At 38.7% G+C, this 15,172-nt stretch overlaps 1 protein-coding gene across 4 annotated transcripts in view; it reads right to left on the reverse strand.

The window, feature by feature from the left end:
• Nucleotides 1–434: 434 nt before the first annotated feature.
• BRAF (B-Raf proto-oncogene, serine/threonine kinase) overlaps nucleotides 435–15,172 on the reverse strand; it is a 100,928-nt gene continuing 86,190 nt past the window's right edge. For 2 of the 4 annotated variants that reach the window (XM_066262462.1, XM_066262460.1), the window contains 3 exons: nucleotides 13,131–13,265; nucleotides 7,405–7,558; nucleotides 483–654 (listed from right to left, as the gene is read on the reverse strand). In XM_066262462.1, the coding sequence (XP_066118559.1) occupies nucleotides 632–654; nucleotides 7,405–7,558; nucleotides 13,131–13,265 (312 nt within the window). In that variant the 3' untranslated portion in view covers nucleotides 483–631. Of the gene's footprint in view, nucleotides 655–6,549; nucleotides 6,574–7,400; nucleotides 7,559–13,130; nucleotides 13,266–15,172 lie in introns of all 4 variants that reach the window. The other 2 variants (XM_066262461.1, XM_066262458.1) reach the window with 2 other exon arrangements.

Below are 15,172 nucleotides of genomic sequence, written 5' to 3' on the forward strand. Positions count from 1 at the left end.
CTCTGCACCAACACGTAGCTCGTCTCCCCCTCATCCTCCATTTAAATAAAACAGCTTCATTTTGATAAATGTGTCAAGGACTGAACGTGCACCCTACAGACAAGGCATGCTGCATTTCTGTTCCGTCCCTTAGAAATTAACCAGTGGTGGCAAGGGGAAAGAGCTCCACAACAGAATCCCCGAACAGGAAAGAGAACGATGCTTGGTGATTGCAACTGCCCCATCAGACGATCAGCCACACATTGATCTGGCAGTTAAAAGGGCACAGGTGACCGGCAGACTTTCCAGAGCAAATCTCCCAAGCTGTAGCAGCAGTTTCTTTCCATCATGCCCGACCAGCAAAAGGTCAGAACTCAGGGTCTCTCCTCTTTCTTCCTGGGAGTGGGCAGACTCGTATGCACGTGGTGTTTGTGTTGAAGAAGAAACACTGGCAGCAGAGAATTCTGGTTCCTAAAACATTCTTCCCTCTTTTCTTGGATGGGAAATTCCATTCTGTTCCACACCAGATTATGCACTGAGAATTTTGTATCTTTAAAAAAAGATCTGAGGAACAGAACTGTGTTTTGATGTTAACAAACTGTACGAACACAAGACTTAAGAAATAAGAGTAGATGCTGCCATGTTGGTGTGGCTACTTGAAGGCTGCAAATTCTCCTGTAGAGGGAGGACAAGAGCTAATTTTAAAAAAGTTATCTCAAGTAACCTAGGGACACAAAATCTCAGTGACACTTCACTGAGAGGGGACTAGCTCTCTATCACATATCTAGCAACACCATCACCAATTCAAAAAGCAAAAATGGCTGAAACCCATGACAGAAGACAACTTACACAATACGTAGACTATGATTCAATTACATCAATTAAACACCACGTCTGCAGATAATTGCCTAGCTGGGATTTATTTGCTGTAGTTTTAACCAAGCTGAAAAGAGTTCCAATGAACAAAGTATCTTGAAAACTGACTGTAAAATAGTAAGGCTGATTTGTAGCATACTTAGCCCTTGAATTATCAACTCGTTTTCATTATAATGCCACTATTAGAAGAAGTAGAAATTATCCTCATTTTGCAAAAGATAAAATTAAGAAGTCAAATAATTTGTCCACATTACACATTTGACAGAAGGAAAGAAAATGCAGACCCTTTATCTTCTAGTTCATTTCGCCTTTTAAACTACCAACAAATTATATATAGGCACCTGTCACTGGACATAACTCTCAGCATAAGATTTTTTAAACCATGAAGTCTATTTGAGGTATAACACTCCTTTAGCTTACTGAACTTGGGAGCTTAATAGAGGGGCCATTATTTCTCTCCTACCATTCTGTTGGTTCTTCTTATTAGAGATACTATAGTTGATTTCTGGGGATTGGTTAATAACTGAGAACTATCAGAATTTAGTCAGGCTTACTTACTATTTTTTAGTAATAGCAACTTCTGATGAGGATCCAACCAATCACTTATATGAATACACTATTTAATCTAGGAATAACCTACTCATTTTCTGACTGCTATTAGATAGATTCTGTTTACTAGAGAATGCTGGCATGTTCCAACAACCGACAGATTGTTAATGGCTGGCTGAGTGAACCCTCAAATTGTATGTTGCTAATATTAGCAACTGTTTGAGTGCCCGTTGCACACTAGGTGCCTCACTGACTACTTCATGTATGTTTGCACCTGATCCCCATCAAAACTATGAGGCAAGTGCTATTACCCTCCTTTCTCTCACAAAGGAACAAGCTGGGTTTACAGTGGTTAGGTAACTTGCCCATGATCTCAGTTAGAAAATGGCAGAGTCAGAATGCAAAGCCAAGTGCTGACTCCAAACACGCCCCTAAACAATTTTCAATAATTAATCATTGTTTCTCCATTCTGAATACAACTACTCTTTCCATCTAAAGATTCTTTTTAACAAGTAAGTAGCCAAGGATTTGTGAGCCAAAAGAACAAGGAAGGGTTAAAAGAATGATTACCTCATATTTAAATTTAAAAGGACTAGGAAGTTTGGTACTGATAAAAATAAGACCTTGAAGAGTAAAACATTTAGAGCATAACCACAGGAGGATATTCTATATTAACAGAGACTCAAGAAATATATAAATATTCTCATTATGGTTTGAGTACCTTATAGTTTTAAGGTTATTTTTTTTTCAGTATTTTAACACATTTCTTTAAAGCAGTTTTCAACATTCTTATGAGTAGTCACTGAAGCAGAACCTAAATCTCACTGAAGGAAGCCAATGTAAAAACAGGATTTATTTAACAGAAATCTATAAAAAATGGCTAGAATTAATCTATTAAGTGAGAATATCAGAAAATGATAACTCTAAGCCAAATCTTACATTAAAATATAACTTTAAAAAAATCTTCAATGTTTCTTATTATTACAATTACACTCCATTTTGTTGAAGTGTACTGCTATACAAACTTGAATATTAGCCTTAAAAATAAAAAACACCCAAAACCACCTCCCAAAGCACAAAATCTTACCAACAAAATCCAAATCAAATACCAATAAACACTAAAGATCTTCCTACCCGAATCTACTGCTTCTAATGGAATGCAAATCTTTTCATAATTAGACTTCAGGCCCAGAATTACAAAATAAGGACAAAAAGAACTTAAGAATTTCGGGATCAATAAACTCTATGTATGTTCCTGAAATCATAAAGAAGTTTTAGAAAAGGTAGATCTTTCTATCATTTTGGGGGTGAAAAACTTTTTTCCTGTTTATTCTTTCTTGCATTGTCTGGAAATCTCAATCACCCCACTGCCTGCCTTATTTTATTTGAAGAGTCAATTCTGCTTGTATGAAGTTATTTTAAGTGAAATACTCAGATTTTCTGAAAACCTCAGTATATTATTTTAATTGTTAACTGAAAAGTCAACCAAAGGCCAAAATGAAACTTTTTTTTTTTTTTTACCTTTTTTCTGATGAAGAAAAACCTAAGGTCTATTTCCCATTTGACTTTAATTTAGGACTAGGGCACACAACTCTTGGGAAGATGCTGTGATGTTATACACCTCAAATATCATGGCTTGTTTATTTGAAAACTAAGAATTTTATTAACTAGTTTTAAGATATTACTAAATAACTACCTTTTATTCCAGAACTGAATGTATTTTTCAGTAACTGTTATACATATAATTTGATAAAAATTCCCCTTAAAGATAAGATATGCTATGAAAACTCTAATAATGTTATTCTGTACAAATTAATCACTGCTTTAGATGGAGGGGAACAGTCATCTGTAGCCAGAATTTGCCCCATTATTTCTTTGTGGTGACCTTTCAGGCAGTTTCAAAAGGATAAGGAGTATGGTGGCATAGACACACTGGTTTTCTTAAATTCTTTAGAGAAATGATCAGAGGAGAGATGAAATATTTAGTAAAATAAAAAGTAGTACAGACATGCTCAATAATTCTCAAATAAGCCTATGACTGACAAAATGCTTTAATGACGAAGTACCCATTTCATAATACTGAATTAAAAAAGAAAAGTAGCCTGACCAGGCAGTGGCGCAGTGGATAGAGCGTTGGACTGGGATGCAGAGGACCCAGGTTCGAGACCCAGAGGTTGCCAGCTTGAGTGCGGGCTCATCTCCTTTGAGGAAAAGCCCACCAGCGTGAACCCAAGGTCGCTGGCTCCACCAAGGGGTTACTCGGTCTGCTGAAGGCCCGCGGTCAAGGCACATATGAGAAAGCAATCAATGAACAACTAAGGTGTTGCAATGAGCAATGAAAAACTAATGATTGATGCTTCTCATCTCTCTCTGTTCCTGTCTGTCTGTCCCTGTCTATCCCTCTTTCTGACTTACTCTCTGTCTCTGTAAATAAATAAATAAATAAATAAATATTTTTTTAAAAAAAATTATTTAAAAAAAAAAAAGAAAAGTAGATCATGTCATTAAGAGAGTGGCCAACTTGAGAGAAAGGCCATTTAAGCTGGTATATTAAATAGTTACTGTTTAGAGAGGATGATTTTAACTACTGGGTCAGTATTTAAATGGCTACTGTAATATTGGGAAATAAATAAACCTGAAACATTTAATTAAATGCTGTCATACCTAACCAACTTAAAATCAACACAAATCTCATTCCTCATTATTGACTAGTAAAACTTTTACAATGTGCAACAAACTTTATGAAAAGGCTGCTCCTAAAGAAAGAAGTGAACTTTTTTTTTTTTTTTTTGTATTTTTCTGAAGTTGGAAACGGGGAGGCAGTCAGACAGACTCCTGCATGCGCCCAACTGGGATCCACCCGGCATGCCCACCAGGGGGCGATGCTCTGCCCATCTACCAGGGCCATTCTAGTGCCTGAGGCAGAGGCCATAGAGCCATCCTCAGCACCCGGGCCAACTTTGCTCCAATGGAGCCTTGGCTACGGGAGGGGAAGAGAGACAGAGAGGAAGAAGAGGGGGAGGGGTGGAGAAGCAGATGGGTGCTTCTCCTGTGTGCCCTGGCCGGGAATCAAACTGGCAACCTCAGCATTCCAGGTCAACCTGGCCGGGAATCAAACCCGGGACTCCTGCACGCCAGGCCGACGCTCTACCACTGAGCCAACCGGCCAGGGCTGAAAGAAATGAACTTCAATGGAAGCATCTGTGGATCTTAGGTTTTAGGAAAGAAGCAGTCATGAGAGAGCGACAATCCTGTTCCAATTGCCTGGTTAGAGCGATTAACTTTACATGTGGTTAGGAAAATGGTTTTCTTTGTTTGGAGAATATATCTAAAACAGTACAAAACAACAATAGAAAGGGAAACTACCATATATCATTCTAATGTTTCCCACATCTCCAGATTCATGTTATCTGAACATCTCATTTACTATATTTTTAATGGTTCTTCCACTAACACCCACTAACACGTCCAGTGGGTCCATTTGGAAAGAAGAATTACCATGTGACTTGTTGGAGGCATGTTTTAATGCTTATGGGATGGCAGTTCTAAGAGCTTAGCATTGAATGCCTCTGGCAAAGAAGACTGACAAAGAAAGAAAGGAGTCAAATGCAGATGGTGGGGGCTGGACAGGTGTTCATGGGCAGAAAAAGGACAGTGTCCAAAGAAAGTAAGACAGAAGTAAAGCAAGTAGACTGGAGAATTACAGAAAGAGCTCTATCAATAAAAGATCCTTCGACTCTTGTGCCTCAAAATACCCAAGTCTTTGAGCATTCCTACTTGCTTGCTTTTCAGTTTATGAATAAAACCCTGCTTAATAATTACTAATAATCTTTTCTTTGGCGTCCACTGAATGATTTAGAAATCATGCACTCTGATGTTTCCCAATGTTACATTATCTTGTATCTTTCATATTCTTTTTTTTTTAATACTTTATTGATTTTTAGAGAGAGAGGAGAGGGAGGGAGAGAGAGAGAGAGAGAGAGAGAAGGGGGAGGAGCAGGAAGCATCAACTCCCATATGTGCCTTGACCAGGCAAGCCCAAGGTTTCGAACTGGCGACCTCAGTGTTCCAGGTCGACGCTTTATCCCACTGCGCCACCACACAGGCCAGGCTCTTTCATATTCTTTAAAATATGAGAAAAAAAAATTTTTAAACTGCTCTTGCCTAAACTGAAAACCATGAATCAACTTCTAAAAAATCAATGGTTACTTAAGCTACCCAAATGAGGGGCAAAAGGCATGCCACACTTATCCCTGAGAAGTTTTCCTGGATGAAATCTAAACTATTTGAATAAAAGAAGTATTTAATGGCCAGGTGTGTGGATGTCCTGGGTTCAATTCTTGGACAGGGCACACAGAAGATGCGCCCATCTGTTTCTACACCCCTCCCCCTCCTGCAGCCATGGCTCCATTGCAGAGAGGTGGCCCTCGGAGCTGAGGATGGCTCCATGGCCTCTGCCGCAGGCACTAAAAAATGGCTCCAGTTGCAATGGAGCAAGAACCCCAGATGGGCAGAGCATCGCCCCATAGTGGGCTTGCCAGGTGGATCCCAGTCGGGGCACATGTGAGTCTGTCTCTGCCTCCCTTCCTCTCACTGAAAAAAATAAAAGCATTAAAAAAATATGTGGTACTTAAAAACTAAGTTATTATTAGTTTAAAGTCTTTCCGATTTTCTTTATTGGCTTCAAAGGATAGCATTTATGCTGATGTTGTCTGTGTGCCGGAATAACTTTGAACTGTCAACTATATTTAAAAATCAGCACAAATCCCAACTGAACAAATGAAGAGACATTCAAGAGGCTGCTTACGGTTCTTAGGCTGACTCAAGTAAAAAAGATGGCAATTTTTTAATAAGAGGACGGCAATGTTTCCTAGTAAGATTATGGTTCACAGCAAGAATATAGTGACTGCCACATTACAGTCATTTTCTATACAAGACAGTGAACATATTAGAAAGCACTAACAAACACACTGTACAATGGAACACACAAAAAAGAATGGCACTCACTCATAATAAGCAGAATTGCTAGGAAAGACTATAAGGAACACAAACTTTATAAGACACATGGATAAGGTGATTGCTAAACTGGGCATAATGAGAAGTAATATAATTTAAAGTAGTAATAGTTTTTAAAAAATCCATTACCTGGTGTTTGGCAACCAGAGATATCTAAAAGAAAAACAAACAAACCTAAGAGTTCTCACAGGATTGTGTGAAGCTTTTTCAGGGAGGAAATTTGTAAGGAATTTTGGCTTCTACATATGTAAGATATCCTTAGTATATAAAGAAATATTTAAGAGGAACTTCACTTTATAACACTTCTTCACTAAAGATCCAAAGTTAAACCATGTTACTCATGTCAAATATGCCACTCCTCAGCAACAGCTTTTGTTACCTGAACCCACAATTTATAAAAAGAAATTGTCTAGTCTATTGAGTTAAGGGAATAAAGGACATCCACACTTTCCAAACTAATAAAAATAAATAGTTACAGGAAAACTATTAAGAATAAGAATGACGTTATTCAATGTTAGTGACCTCCTGCATGTGACCTGTCCGGTCCGGCTTGCCTAACTTGCCTCAGGCAAGCCCCTGCCAACCTCCCACCTGCACACTGGGAGACCCTGGCGGAAGGGCGGCAGCTAAAGACAAAAGGTGCATGGGAAAACTTTAATCCAAGTTTAATAATTAGAATAACCAAGTAAACAAAACAATCCTGGAACAAAGAGTAAAGCACCTGGAAGAGACACTGCAAAGTTTCGCAATGTCTATGTATTTTACAATCTCTTGGATGTTGACAATCCAATGATTAAGTATAGATTTTTAGATAGGAAAAAATTGCATCCAGTTTTTAAAAACTTAAGAGTTCTTTGACTCACCTTTAAAAAACACCCTACTGAATTTAACAAATATATAAGCAAACATACGTCCATTTTCCTTTGTCCCTACCCGCCTGTGTGTTTGCAGGCGTTAACGTGTGTCAGTGGATGGGAAACGCACCGTATCCCCCGGCCTGGATGGGTGTTTTGGGAGAAGCACAAGCGTAGAGACTGAAATCCTCTGTCTGGAAGCCAGCCCTGTTCAAGGAGGGTTCTGATGCACTGCGGTGAATTTTTGGCAATGAGCGGGCCAGCAGCTCAATAGAGGCGAGAATCTAAAAAAAAAAAGCACAAAATAAAAAAAGAAGGGTACTCTAATACTTGGAAAGCACCTGAAATCTTCCATTGTCTTCCATATTATCCTAAATGCCTAGAAAAATACTTAAGAAACCAATATTTTTCCTTAAAAAGAAAATGACCAAACTACTACAGCTTTAATCTTTATAAAGTGAATAGGGAAAGTAATCCTCCAGATAGCTGTATTTACATTTTAGATCCTTTGCCAGCTTTGGAACAGTAAATAATAACTTTTAAACCAATTATGTGCCTATTTCTCATAGACCAGCGTCCCTTTTGGGAAGATGGGAGCACGGAGAAGTAAAGCCCTGTGTGACTTTGTAACAGAGCCACCAGAGCAACTCAGTCTTTACAGAAACTTAGTAATGGGAAATGTTCCACACAATCACTAAAAGTAGGACCCAAAGACCCAGACTGCTAGCGACATAGGAGTGAAAAGTGACAGGTTACAACCCAAGAGGGAAGAAGACAGGAAAACTTTACAGAAATACTCCCACACACAAAACACAGAAATTCAGCATATTGTAAGGTATAAAGAAACAGGTTATGGCTCTTCAAGGCATACAGTACGGTAATGTATGTACACAGCCATGACACATGTATAAAGGTCTTGGCATGATGCCTGGAACCTAGCAAGTATTCAATAGTACTTTAGTAGCCACTATTATTACTATTATTTTCAGAGCTACCAAAACTCTTTAATATTAAACTATAATCTGTATAATGCTTAGTATAAAAAGGCAAAGAAGTAATGTTACAAATTTTAAAAAATTACCACACACAAAAATTCAAATAATAAAGTAAAGTATAAATCCTATCTTATTGTGGGCAGAAAGCCAACAGGGTCTTTGCAGTCTAGATTTTTGGGGGACAAAGGCGTGGGGAACTAACTGGCAGTAAACTGACAATCTGCCCAACCCCCCACCCTCACTTGTTCTGTGAAGTTGCTAAAGGCAATTTTTACCACACCTTAATGTTAGCTGTGGTGCTGGATTGTTTATACTTGTCCTACCCTCCATGTCCCTCAGAAAGACTAAAGGCAATCCTTTGTTTTGTGACATTAGATGTTATATATGGTGGGGGTCTTCTGCACTTGGTAGAATTCTTGGGATGCCTTGGAAATGTGACTTTGTTTTAATGATCTCTTTGATTTGATAATGGCCTCACTTTGCCATATAAATAAAGCAGGTAGGGGAGCGGAGGGTCCCTTTTTTTTTTTTTTGCATTTTTTTATTTTTATTTTTTATTCATTTTAGAAAGGAGAGAGAGAGAGAAGGGGGGAGGAGCAGGAAGCATCAACTCCCATATGTGCCTTGACCAGGCAAGCCCAGGGTTTCGAACCGGCGACCTCAGCATTTCCAGGTCGAGGCTTTATCCACTGCGCCACCACAGGTCAGGTCCGGAGGGTCCCTTTTTGCAACCTATCTCTTGCCTTGCAAAGAGACCTCCCAAGTCCATCCCTTTTCTCTTTAAGCCTATTTTTCTTAATTTGGTGCCGTTCCCATTCAGGATCTGGAATTACTAGTTGTGCTGATTCACGGCACTATCTTCCAGGAGAAACCACTGTAAGAGAGTCTATACTTTCTTCTGGATCTTTCCTATGCATAAACATGCACATATGAGAACAGCTCATTCCTACACCACCAACATTTAAAGTGGTATCACACATAGTTTTCTGCATTGCTCTTTCCCCTAACAATATCCATGCCATCTATAGAGCTACCTTGATCTTTATGTCTTTAATTTTTCCTTTAACAGTAAATAACATTCTTATACATATCTGAATACTGTGGAAGCAAGTCCTGTAATACAGGTTTTAGGAGTAGAATTATCAGAGGGCATATGTATTTTAATTTTATGAAATCTACCAAGTTCTTTCACAAGGCCTAACCAATTTACATTCCATCAAAACTTAAAATTTAAAAGAAAGGCTCTTCCTCACTTCTCAATGTTGTTCTCTATGCTGCCTATTGCCAATCTGAGCGTCCAAATCAAAATATTTTTCACTATTGGGTTATGCTGCATTTTACTACTGTCACTGAACATACATACATACATTCGTTCATTCATTCATTTTTACAGAGACAGAGAAAGAGTCAGAGAGAGGGATAGACAGGGACAGACAGGAACTGAGAGATGAGAAACATCTATCAATAGTTTTTCGTCGCGACACTTTAGTTGTTCATTGATTGCTTTCTCATATGTGCCTTGACCGTGGGCCTTCAGTAGACCGAGTAACCCCTTGCTCAAGCCAGCGACCTTGGGTCCAAGCTGGTGAGCTCTGCTCAAACCAGATGAGCCCATGCTCAAGCTGGTGACCTTGGGGTCTTGAACCTGGGTCCTCCGCATCCCAGTCCGATGCTCTATCCACTGCGCCACCACCTGGTCAGGCTGTCACTGAACTTTTAATATCTTGTTTTTCTTTTGTATTTCTTTTGTGAACTGCAAGTTCGCATCCTTTGCTTATTACTTATTATCTTTCAATTATTGATTTGAAGGAGCCCATTATATAATACAGATATTTAACTTTGTTATATATGCTATAATTATTTTTGTTTATCTTTCAATATTATTTTACTATATAAAGGTTTAAAAACTGCTAATCTTTCTCTATTACTTGTGGATTTTATCTCTTGCTTAGGAAAGCCTTTCCTACTTCAAGGTTATAGAAATGACTTTATTTTTTTATAATTTTGTTTTTTACATGTAAACTTTTAGCCATCTCAAAGTTATGTTTGCATATGGCAGTGGTTCTCAAAGTGTGCACCCTAGAAGATTTCCAGGTGTGCCCTATGATATTCCAGAGCAGTATGTGCCTGTTGGGGGCCAGAAAACCAACAGGGTTTTTAGAGTTTAGATTTTTGGGGGACAGAGGTGTGGTCAATTGGCTGTAAGCTGACAGTATGCCCAAACCCCCACCTCACTTGCCTGATTAGGTTGCAAAGGCTATTAAGCTGTGGTGCTGGATTATTTACACTACCCCCCATGTTCCCCAGAAAGACTGGAGGCAAGTTTCTTCTATCCTTTGTTTGGTGTAAAATTAAGACGATATGTATGGTGGGGGTTTTGGATTGATGATTAAACATAAGGAATTGTCTCTTGAAGCCTTTTGGATTTCTATAAAAGAAGAATATGTTGCAATATCTAAAAAAGCTTTGAACATTTTACTATAATTTTCAACATCCTATTTATGTGAATTAGTATTTTATTTTCTACCCTCAACACAATTAAGAGTAAAAAGAGAGGAATTCTTCAATGTATTGAGAAGGAAATGAGAGTTTGCCTTTCAAATATATGCCCAAACATTGAAGAAATTGCTAGGACACATCAGGCTCATGTTTCTCATAAACACAAGAATGAAAAAACTTAACACATTCATGCTGGGACCTCCTGAATTTACTAAATATTATTAAGAATGTATATATATAAAAAGATAACTTTCTTGGTCATTTTTTAATTTTTAATCCCTTTTTTGAATTCTAAAAAGCACAACAAAAAATGTAATATAAAAATGTTTTTTAATGTCAGAATAAATTTATTTTTGTCATTTTTATTTCATTTAATTACCATAAAAGCATGCTTAGACTTTATATTTTTTCTTTAATATTTGACTTGATTATTATAACGTATTTCTCAGAAATCTGCATATAGTGCGCCTACAATTATTTGTAGGATTTTAAATGCGCCCCAACTTCAAAAAGTTTGAGAACCACTGGCATATGGTATGAAAAGAGATCCTCTAATAAAAATTTTAAAATAATACTTAGAAAAGGGAGCCTTCAAAATCTGGAAAATTCACAAATGTATTTCATTTGCTGAAACCACAAAAATACCGAAACGTTACTTATGTTAGGAATTTTAATATTTTGCCCCTTTTAATATCTTTTAAAAAGTGGGCCTAAGTATATAATTCGCATTATTAACGTACATCAGCAGTGTTAAACTAGGACCCGTACACCTGGGAGGTGAACTGAGAACAGTCCAGGGTCCTGATAACAATGACAAACAATACTGGTCTTTTTACTTTGGCAGTCTTAAAGCAGTGATTTTTCTAGACTAAAAATAAACAAATTCTTCTTTCTTCAAAAGAATAGTAACTTAGAGCTCCAATTTGTAAAACATATATCGACCCACCCAACTAGTTAGCCTCCCCTCCCCACTCTGAGGCACCCTCTGAGAGACCTGGCAAAACTAGACATTCTATCTTTAATTCTTTTTTTAAAATTTATTCATTTTTGTAGAGGAGAGACAGAGAAAGAGACAGAGATAGATAGAGAGAAGGGAGAAGGAGCAGGAAGCATCAATTCCCATACATCCCTTGACCAGGCAAGCCCAGCATTTCAAACCAGCGACCTCGGCATTCCAAGTTGACACTTTATCCACTGTGCAACCACAGCTCAGGCTCTATCTTTAATTCTTTAGATGAGAATAAAAGATTCTCTTATTCCTGTGATAGTGACCTTTGTCTCAGAAACTCAGCCAGGACTGGGTATTCAAAGGCATAGGTTTAGAAAGAACCAGCTTGGTAGTTATGGTAGCTGAGTCACTACGGGAGTCAGTGCTTCCCACCTGAGAGCTGTATTGAGTGACTGAGACACATTTATACAGTGCTACCAGGACCCTCCTAAGCATCACAAACACTACCAGTGAGATATTATATTACAGTATCAACTGTAGCTAAACTTTCTGAGCTTATTCAGGTTCTTAGTTCCAGTTTGCGAGGCTTACTGAAAGACTGTTAACTTAAGGCCGTTAGCCCTACAACATAAACAGATGAAAAGCAATGGAAATTTTCCAAAAATCAGAGAAAGGCAGACAGTGCTGACAGCTTCCTTTTCCTTTAGCCCTAGATGGAAATGCCCCTCAAAAAGACCAAGGATTAAAGGGGAGTTTGAAATGTTTCTTTCAGGAAGAATTAAAGCAGCAGTTCTCAAAGTGTGGTCTGTGGAAAAACTACTTTCATAGTATCACTAAGATATTACTTGCCTTTGTCACTGTTATTATTTTAGAAGCGTTAAGCAACATTTTCAGACTCTATATGTCATAAGATATTGCACCATAATGAATGCAAACAAGCGAATCCAGCTGTCTTCTTTTTGCAGAGATTTGCAAAAAATGTAAAACAATGCTACTCTTCTCACTAATTGTTTTGTTTAGGAAAATATATTTTTCATAAAAACATTACTCAACATATAACAGTCATATTATGCTTAAATAAACTTAGTTAAAAACTTTTTAGTTTCATGTTCTAAAATGGTAATTATGACTTACATACAAAAGCTTTTTGGTGGTCTCGATCACTTGAAGTGTGTATTAGGGCTCTGAGACCAGAACGTTTGAGAACGGCTACAAAAGCAAAGTCTTCCTGAATATCCTGAACTGGGGCCGTCTCTAGGCGCACCCCTGCTCGGCCTCTATGAAATCACCGTTGTGTTTACTTATCTGGCGTCTGCACCTACTCACACAGAATCTGAATCCATGAGATACAAACTGTGTGCGCTGCTCTGAGGAAGAGTGTTTAAAAATGCAGGGAACAAAGATTGTTCTTACTTGGGGAAAGAGTGGTCGCTCATCTCTTTTCTTTTTTAGGCACTCTGCCATCAACCTCTTCATGGCTTTTGGACAGTTACTTCGTACCTTACTGAGGTCTGGAGATAGATAGCCTCGTCCCACCATAAAGATTATCTGGGAAGGAAAAAAAAAAGGCAAATCATAAAATTTGTAGATAAGTTGAAAAAGACATAAACATTGAAAATTCAACAAGCTATACACTTGTGCCATGTGCATGTTTCTGTATGTACAGGACACTTCAATAAAAAGTTGAAAAACACAATGCTGATATTCTGATGCCTACATAAAGACGGAACCAATGCTCCAGGGGCTGTGAGCTGCAATCTTCAGGACCCTTGACTATTGTGGATGCCTCCTAATTGCTCTCTGGGCTCCAGTCTCTCCTTATCTAACCCCTTTTCCCACTGATGGAGTCACTGACTGTTCTACAACACAGATTAGACTATGTCTCTTTTCCCACTTAAATAATTTATGGAGCATCATACTAAAACCTTTATATATATATAGAGAGAGAGAGAGAGAGAGGGAGAGAGAGAGAGAGAGAGAGAGCGCGCATGCGAGCGCAGGAACCAAAAATGTTAACCTTTTTAGCTGCTGTTTTTTTTTTTTTTTTTTTTACAGAGGCAGAGATAGACAGGGACAGACAGACAGGAACAGAGAGGGATGAGAAGCATCAAACATCAGTTTCTCGTTGCGCATTGCGACTTCTTAGTATGTTCATTGATTGCTTTCTCACATGTGCCTTGACCGTGGGCCTTCAGCAGACCGAGTAACCCCTTGCTGGAGCCAGCGACCTTGGGTCCAAGCTGGCGAGCTCTTTGCTCAAGCCAGATGAGCCCGCGCGCGACCTCGGAGTCTCGAACCTGGGTACTTCCGCATCCCAGTCCGACGCTCTATCCACTGCGCCACCGCCTGGTCAGGCTTAGCTGCTGTCTTTACATCTGCATTTTAAACTCTTTTACTGAGGAAACTCTAACAGGACGTTTTGTTACATAAATCTGAGAATCAGTCTCCTCCAGAGAGAACTAAAACCTTCTGTTTAATAAGTAAAAAGGCTTGTCTTCCCAGGTGTCGAGATTTTTAATTTTTCTAATTTCTTAATTTTCAGCTCTTTTGTTAGTGGACAGAAACAGATGTTAAGGAGTCTTGGGACTCAGGGAGGGAACAGGTCCAAAAGGTACAAACTACAGGCTAAGGCAGAGCCAGTAAGAGATCACTGTGACAGGGCAGAGTGATAATTTTTGGACAGTCAAGTTAGATATCCTACTTATGTTACTTCCTGTCTGGTGCCGTACGTACCTCAAAAGTGAAGGTATAAAGCTTATCCTCTTCCTCCCACTTTACGAAAGCTACCATTGACAATATGGAATCTCACTAGAGTACACAGGACTCCAGGGTGCAAAACTGGTGTGCCAAAGGGACACTTCCAAATATTGGTCTCTGTGCTCCAATGGATAGATGACACTCCCTTTGTAGGACAGCTGGCTTATAATTCTTCATTTTCAGTAAAAATAATTGAATTGTCAGCTGATTATTAAGTTATTAACAAGTTATTATGCAATTTTTGGTTATGTTAAAGAAATGAGTTCACGAAACTGAGTGGAATGGTGTACAGTGAAGAATTAACTTTGCCCACCCAGAGGGCTGGCCTCTACGTTTGGCTCCTGGGAGGCAATCCCTCATCCCCAGGAATGTCCTGCCTGATAAGAGCGTCTCTGTTTACCTGAGACCCTAGGAGAGACCAGACAGTCTATGCTATCAGTGTGATTTATAGAGGAGGCTTAGACTCACGTGATATCAGCTTGCCCCCTGAAGAGACTGAAAACTAAGGTCGCCACAGAGGTGGTGAATGAAGCGTATCTAGGTGACTTAGCCCCAGTAACAAGAAGTCTGTTCATTCTAGCAAAAGTTCTATTTATCCACAGAGACAGGAATGAACTGGAAAGAAAGGCCCATGTTGTTCATTAAGACACCCATTTCCAATCTAATTCTACCCACAATGTCTCTTTGTAATCAGAACT

Source organism: Saccopteryx bilineata, chromosome 2, assembly GCF_036850765.1.
Source record: "Saccopteryx bilineata isolate mSacBil1 chromosome 2, mSacBil1_pri_phased_curated, whole genome shotgun sequence".
Taxonomy (NCBI): domain Eukaryota; kingdom Metazoa; phylum Chordata; class Mammalia; order Chiroptera; family Emballonuridae; genus Saccopteryx; species Saccopteryx bilineata.